This window comes from Tuber melanosporum (genome assembly GCF_000151645.1).
Source record: "Tuber melanosporum whole genome shotgun sequence assembly, scaffold_32, strain Mel28".
Lineage (NCBI taxonomy): Eukaryota > Fungi > Ascomycota > Pezizomycetes > Pezizales > Tuberaceae > Tuber > Tuber melanosporum.
In genome coordinates, this window is record NW_003298997.1 from 393,264 (window position 1) to 401,144 (window position 7,881).

The 7,881-nt window shown below is 50.0% G+C and overlaps 2 protein-coding genes; both read left to right on the plus strand.

Annotated features, from left to right (window-relative positions):
* Window positions 1–1,390: 1,390 nt before the first annotated feature.
* On the plus strand, window positions 1,391–3,337 carry GSTUM_00007159001 (uncharacterized protein; the record flags this gene model as incomplete). XM_002839225.2 has 4 exons in its annotated part: window positions 1,391–1,548; window positions 1,606–1,851; window positions 1,913–2,319; window positions 2,375–3,337. Exons 1-4 carry the CDS (start codon window positions 1,476–1,478, stop codon window positions 3,335–3,337), a joined length of 1,689 nt encoding a protein of 562 aa, XP_002839271.1. The 5' UTR covers window positions 1,391–1,475.
* Window positions 3,338–5,659: 2,322 nt separating this feature from the next.
* GSTUM_00007160001 (uncharacterized protein) lies at window positions 5,660–7,148 on the plus strand (the record flags this gene model as incomplete). XM_002839226.2 has 4 exons in its annotated part: window positions 5,660–5,781; window positions 5,876–6,021; window positions 6,083–6,168; window positions 6,239–7,148. 4 exons carry the CDS (start codon window positions 5,660–5,662, stop codon window positions 7,001–7,003), a joined length of 1,119 nt encoding a protein of 372 aa, XP_002839272.1. The 3' UTR covers window positions 7,004–7,148.
* Between the last annotated feature and the right edge of the window lie 733 nt (window positions 7,149–7,881).

The window sequence follows — 7,881 nt, forward strand, 5'->3', positions numbered from 1 at the left end:
TCCAATCCAATTCTTACTCCCGACCAAAAAGAGAATAAAGTTTCACAGAGTAATATTTTGTTATACAAGTGTTCATTTTTTCCAATTTTTATTGTTGAAGGGCGCAGTTTCAGACGCAGGGCGCAACCGTCAGCGAATTTGAGGTTCTACTGCGATTCTGAGCGCAATGCGGACTGGAAGGGAAGGAGGCCGCCCCTCTTAGCCCGTGGTGTATAACAACACTGCAAGTAGCTCGCGTATACCCCCCTCCCCCCAGCTTTCCTTGCCGACCGACCAGTTACCGGTTACTACAGCCATCTTTCAATCCTGGGTTCTGGCATCCGCCCTTCGCAGCACTATCGATACGCCGGTTCACGACTTCTGATAGATAGCATGATCGGTAGTCGTCACGAGTAATCACTCGAGTGGCAGTGCATCAGCGCGGAACTATGGTGTGATACCCTGGTATAATACTTGTCACACTCTCGGATGATGAGATATAGAAGCCCTCTCTCCCTCTATCTCCCTCCTTCCTCTGCTATGGACATAGCGAGAGATTACTCAAACCACTAATAGTATGCCTCCAATTGTGTGCTCTGAAGAACTCCGTACTGGTACCGACACAACCCTGGCTCGCCAAGAGCAGGTGACCATACCTTCCTTCCGTCCCATGAGTACTCGAGTACCGGTACGATATCTCGACCTGTTTGTCTGCCTGTTTCATCCGGCACGCATGATACACTGTATTATAACCAAATCGGCACACTCCGAATTGGAACCCTCAGTTCTTTGCTTATTATTTTTTTCACCAAAATTTCAGTACTACCACTATATCCTTAGATGTCTACCCCGCGCTCTCTTCTGATTTTGCCCTCCCCGTCATATTAACTGATGTCTAAACTGGTTTGCTCCTGCTACGGTGGATGGGATGGAATGGGTTGGGGTCGGGTAGCTGCTTATCGTGAAGCGGGGGATAAATAAAACACCATGAAAAGAGCTACTGAAAAAGTACCGTTACTGACGGGTTTATGCAGTGGTTGAAGCAACAGTGGTGGTTATAATACTTTTCATTGTTGGCGATGGATGAATGAGGGATACGGGATTGGCCGTCGGGGGTTTTCAGGTCCGCATGGTTCGTATTGGACTGGGTTCAATCGGGGAAGGATCGTGAAGTATGATAGGTAAATAATTTACCTGTAGTAAAATGTCCGTCCACGGTAGATTGATGATTAGTTGCGAGTTAATTAATGCCAGGGAAAGCTGGTGCTAAGCAGAGTGAGTCGACGGGTCTGGTCGACTTGGATGGGCCAGGAAGGGATTTTTAATCACCAAGTAGAAGTAGAATAAAAAGCGAGCTTGGGAAGGAATTCACTTCAGCTAAGCTATCTTTCCTTTTCTCCTTCGTTACCGGCACAAAGTTCAGCCGCACTTTGAACAAACATCACTACGGTACCGCTGCCTCACCCCACGTTATGGCAAACTCGATAGATATCGACATGGACAAGCAGATATCTGAGCATTTGGAGAAGCGGGAGGCGCTGGTCACTAAAGAGAAGGAGTTCCGGCATGGTGAGCCTTCCCCCAACCAGCTTCTCATACCAGTGACCTAATGCATGCATCTTCCAGACCATAAATTCCGAAAATCCCTCTCGACAACGGCGAAACGTGCCGCGGCAATAGTCTCCCGCATCAGGCAGCACGAAGCAGAGACAGTATGGACGAAGGAAACCGTGGAGGAAGAAGGGGACATATACCCCGGTATGATGTTCACTCTTGCTAGGGATCGCATGGAAACGACCGAGTTGTGGAAGATTGTGAAGAAGATGCCGAAGGGGTGTCTGTTACATGCTCACTTGGAGGCTATGGTTGATAGTATGGCTTCTACCTTCCCTCCTCCGCTGTTGTGGGATATTGGATCGCTGATGGGGGTTAGTGGATTGGCTGTTTGGGGTTGCGTTGAGTACGCCTGGGATTCATATATATTCGGATATTCCTCTCACTACGCCGAAGGCGTTGGAGAAGGCGAATATTCGGTTTACGTATTCTCCTACCACACCGAGGGTGGCTGGCGGGCTCTACTCGTCGCAGTACGAACCTGGGAGTCTAATCCCGGCGACTGAGGTTGCAGATTCTTTCCCGGCGAATTTACTCCTGAACGAGCCTTTGGGGAAACAGACCTCCCGGGAGGGCTTCCTGAAGTGGATTATTCGCCGCACTACCATCACCGCGGAGGAGAGTCTGAAGCATCACGAGGGGATAAACATGATTTGGGCGAAATTTCAGAGCATTTTCCTGGTTATTCAAGGGATTATCTTCTATGAGCCTATTTACCGACAATTCGTACCGCCCCCTCTAGTCACCGGACTGCTTGGTTGGGCCACACTGACTTTTACAGGTCCGCCATATCCTCGACCACCTCCACCAAGACGGTGTTCTATGGGTCGAGCTCCGCGCAGCCTTCCTGATGACCTTCAAGGCCGCCAAAACCGGCGCCACACTCCCCCGCTCAGACGTCGCAAAAGTCTTCTCGGAAGTAGTAGAAGCCTACAAGGCCTCCCCGGAAGGCACCGGCTTCTGGGGTGCGCGCATGATCTGGACTAGCATCCGCCGGTTCGACCAAGAAACGATAATAGCCGGTATGAAAGAATGCGTAGAAACCAAAAAGTTATACCCCGGTGTGATTGCAGGCTTTGACTTGGTGGGACAAGAGGACCTCGGACGAACACACCTAGAAATGCTCCCAGAGATATTGTGGTTCAAAGAGTACTGCAAGCAACAGCGCCTCGACATCCCATTCTTTTTCCATGCAGGAGAAACGCTCGGCGATGGGAATGGCTCGGACGGGAACCTCTTCGACGTGATACTGCTCGGCACCAAACGCATCGGCCACGCCTTTTCGCTGCACAAGCATCCACACCTGATCTCCCTGGTTAAGCAGAATAACATATGCGTTGAAGTCTGCCCCATATCAAACGAGATGCTCCGCTTGACGTCGTCTATCCTGTCACACTCGCTACCGGCAATGCTAGCGCATGGCGTCCCCGTGTCACTTAACAATGATGACCCGGGAATCCTCGGGCAGAAGACCACGGCAAGCATGACGCACGACTACTGGCAGGTGCTGCAGGCGTTTGATAACGTTGGTCTGGAAGGATTAGGAGATTTGGCGTTGACGGGGGTGAAGTTTGCCGCCTTCGAGGGCGGGGATGTGGGTGTTATGGAGGGGCCAAGGGTGCAGAGGATGGAGGAGTGGTGGGAAAGGTGGGAGGTGTTTTGCGAGTGGGTCGTGGCCGAGTTTGGCCATTGGGAGGGGAAAGTAGGACTTGCTACGAATACAGTTGAGAAGAGTGGGTGGTGAGTGATTAGTGGTGATTGGGAGTGGAACCATTCAACATAGTCATGTACTGTACGCCATTTGATTTTGATATATCCTTATAATTTTGGGGGAAGAATAAATAATTGTCTAAATAAATATCTGAATAAATTATTGTTCAACCATTCCACTTGTTCAGTATGGGAGCAATGTATGGCTATGCACATGGGCAGCCCGAGAGTTTTGCCTGGGAAACATTCCGCAATTCCCCCCCTCAAAGTTTTTCAACTCAACCACTCCAACACTCCAACAATAATTCCATCAGATGACAGAGTGAAAGATCCCCAGCACATCAACATAGAGAGAAAACAGAAAACATCCCAAGTTTTCAAGTAAGAATGCAGGAGAACACCCTGGGTACGCTACTAGGTATCTAAAGAATCATCAGGGACTAACGGAACATCCATTCATCCGCGAAACATGAACAATTCCGCCGAACGAACGAACGTGGCACCACAATAACCCCCTTCGGAGAGAAAGAAAGAAAAAAGCTTTCTTTTGTCAAGTCACTGAGACGGGGCAACCACCGCGCACACAATACACACAGGCCGTCCTCGAAGCACTTTTTACCTGAATAAGTATACGACACCCCGGTGAACCCATCAAAGTGAAACGTTTGAGAGAATAATAAGCGGTGCAAACTAGCAAACCACTCGGACTCCGAGTGACACTGCATGATCGCTAGGAGCGCTGTTTTTTTTCCTTTTCGGAACACAAGACATGCTCATGTATCGTAACTACCGTACCCTCCCCAGGGGGAAACATCCAACCGAGATCGCTTTTTTTTTGAAATACTCAACTCGCCGTTTCCCTGTCCCTGTAATGTCCGACGGGAAATAGAAGGGAATGGAAGTCTCCGGTCACACAAAAGCTGTAGCTAGGAAGGGCATATTTCAGCATTTTTGTTGCCGTGCGCGCTTGGCAAGGGACTCGATTGGAAGTTGTGCTCGAGTAACCGGTACTGCACAGCCGATTTGCCAAAGTTGCTGAATGAGCTTTCCTTTGGGGGGGGGAGGGGGGCTATTGATTTGATTGGTGTTTTAGGATACTATGATACCTACCTGAGCGTGCAAAGTATTTCGAGTGATAAACTATGACTAGATATTTTTCCTATTGGGATGCGTATTTCATGCCTGCAAAGAGGGTGGGGTGGGGTGGGGTGTTGGGATTTTATCGAGCTTTCTCGAGAGTTTGCGCTGAGGTTATGGCAAGCGCTTCAGACAAGACAAGACCTCGGAAACCCCACACAAGCGGCACTTCCGAATTCCCCCAGATGATATCTGACAGATCCCGGCTCCGATCACTCAAGTGGAGTAAGTTAGGGCTGGTGGTTGAATTTCGGCGCTCCAGGATCACCGCTTTGCCCAGTCTGGTATCGCATATATCGGTTCGGCCAAGGGCCTATAATCCCCGAGACGAACATGTGCAGTACTGTACTACGGATAATGCGGTGTGGGTGTGAGTTTCCACCAACACTGCTACAGCACAGGAGGGAGTTGTAGACTATTCTCACATGCGCAAGTTCGGAGTGGGGTGTTGTATCATTATTTCCTTTTTTCTCTTTTCTACCCGGAGGTGGTCTGCGGGGGATTGCAGTGTAGCGCATGAGTGGGCGTGCGGGGGGGGGGGGGTTGTACTGTACTGGTACTGTAATGCGGCTAAAAATCGGGGGAACCATGATTCCTACCATACCATAACTCTCAGAAAATGGGGAACCCTCCGCACGGTATCTTTTGAAATCGGATTGTGAGTTGGGGCATGCTGCTGCAATGTAATGTACATATTATTTGATCCTCTTCATGATCGTATTTTCTCAGGGAGCAGAGAATGGCAAGGGGGCATGCAGTGCCAGGTACTGTACTGTACTTGGTTGCGGCTTGATATCAGACTTGCGGCGCAAATTTAAGTTATGGTGCACACCAACTGCGAAATACAATGCCATAACTTGGTTTTGCGCGCAAGTAATAGGAGCTGGGTTTTGCGGGTGGGCATGATACCTCGTAATAGTATCATGCCGGTAGTCTACTGTGCTCGAGTATGATAGATTGGGTTTTTAGGTGCAAGGAGGTTTTATTCAAAGAGAGACAAAGCTCCTCACACTGCCATAGAAACAATATCGTGTTTCTAATAATGTGCGGTAGATGTCCAAGTTTAATTATTGCACGGTGAAGCACGAGTTGATATCCTCTCCTCTCCTCTCGGGCACTTGTGTAATTCTCTGTTCTATAGTCTACGGTGCGGGAAATTCAGCCCAGACTGCTGCATCTACCGTACCGGCATGATACTGTACTGTAGTTTACTCTTGACATGCGCTCAACACTCGGGGTGTGGTTACAATCGCCACGAGTCAAGGGGAATATCCCTAACACGGCCACAACTGTTGCACCTGTTTCCCGTACTCGTACTCGTAGGCTTGCTACCGCGCCACAGTACAATTCAGCATATCCCACCCCAGGACCCACATTCCTCTGGCTACTGACTGCCGCCGACAACACACAACTAACCTGGGGGCTCATCTCACAGAATTACCCCTCCCCCACCATCCATGTTCCGGCGAGTCATCTCCTCTCTTGCCTCCATCTCTCCATTCCCCGCAGCAGCCTCTACCAAACCAATGACATCACCTCTTAAACGCCCGGTCAAACTTGCCTTGATCCAGCTTGCTACTGGTATTCCTTCCCTTTTTCCCGTGGGCGAGGACAGTATTTGGGCTGATGTTATGCGGAACAGGAAACGACAAGGACGCGAATCTAAAGCGGGCATCCGAGAAAGTGGCCGAAGCCGCAAAGAATGGAGCAAACATCGTTGTCCTCCCGGTACCTTCCCACTTCGAGTCAATCCCTTCGAAATCTCCCGCGACTAACGAAAAGTTAAAAACAAAAATAGGAATGCTTCAACTCCCCCTATGGCACGGAGCACTTCCCAAACTACGCCGAACCGATCCCAACCCCGGCGCGGACCTTCCCCACTTCCGAAACCCCCTCCTACACAACCCTCTCAACACTCGCCTCCACGCACAAGATTTACCTAATCGGGGGCTCAATCCCGGAGCTGGACCCCGAAACCTCGGAACTCTATAACACCTCGTTGACATTCTCCCCGACCGGCGTGCTCCTTGCAATACACCGGAAGATCCACCTTTTCGACATCGATATCCCTGGGAAAATCAAGTTTATAGAATCGGATGTACTAAGCCCGGGCTCAACGCCCACATTGATACTTACCGAGTACGGGTTTATAGGATTGGGAATCTGTTACGACATTCGCTTCCCTGAACTCGCCATGATCGCAGCGAGGAAGGGCGCGTTCCTGATGCTCTACCCTGGAGCGTTCAACATGACCACTGGTCCCATGCACTGGGAATTACTGGCCCGTGTAAGAGCTATGGATAATCAGGTTTATGTGGGCGTCTGCTCGCCCGCGAGGCGGAAAGACGGGGAGGGGTATACCGCCTGGGGACATAGCATGGTTGTGGACCCCAATGCAGAGGTGGTTGTGGCTACGGAAGAGAAGGAGGGGATTGTGGAGTGGGAGTTGAAGCCGGAGAGGATCTCTGAGGTTAGGAAGGGGATCCCGATTGGTGGACAGAGAAGGTTTGATGTTTATGCCGACGTGGCGGTTGCTGGGCCGACGAAAGGGACTGAGGGGTGAATCCGTTTTTGAGGGTTAGGGGGACACCCATCCAGCACTCCCTTTAGCTGGGGGGGGAGCTGTTGCTACTATGGCGTTGGAGATTTGATGGGATGTCAAAATCCAACGCCTAATAGCAAATAAATAAATATAATAAGTGAATGAACTCATGATGTGCTCGGGTACAAACCAGTGCTCTAAAACGATGCGGAAAATGATTGGACCCAATCATGATATCACCATATTTTAAGAGCCAACAAAATTGATGATTCACGGATTATCGGTACCAATAGCGCAATGGTTTCATCGGGAGGGGGGTCGTACGCACCATTGCTCGAGTTCAGTACTACTGTTTTCACTATGGGCTGTCGCAACTTTGGAAAACTGAGGATGCAGTTTTTCTTTTCTTTCGACAGATGGTGTTTTTTCCAGACCAATTTCCCGGCTGCGAAAGAGTCGGAAGTGTCCCCTCAACCTCAAAGATTATCGTACCCAGTGGCGCACTTGAACCGTATGAGATAAATTTATAGTACTATAATAGTGAAAATAGCAACCGTCGGACTGCCAGTTACCGTATCCCCTCCAACCCGAGCCGGCAACCCGGATTCTATTTTAAGAGACATCATCATCACATCACAACAACCCAGATAAAACGAAAACCCCACCCCGTACCCACTCTACGACAAACCGCGACGTGAAATGCCCCTCACCAATGAGCTCCTCCTCTAAATCTCATCTTACCTTCACCCGCGACACCACTCCGCTCTTATACGAACGAACCTCGCCTGCACAGCGCCCTTTCAGACGTGCTCATAGCATCCCTGTGCCAACCTCCAAGAGAAACCACCGACAACGGTTCCAGCAAATGGGCCCCAAAGGCACTCTACTCCGCCCTCACA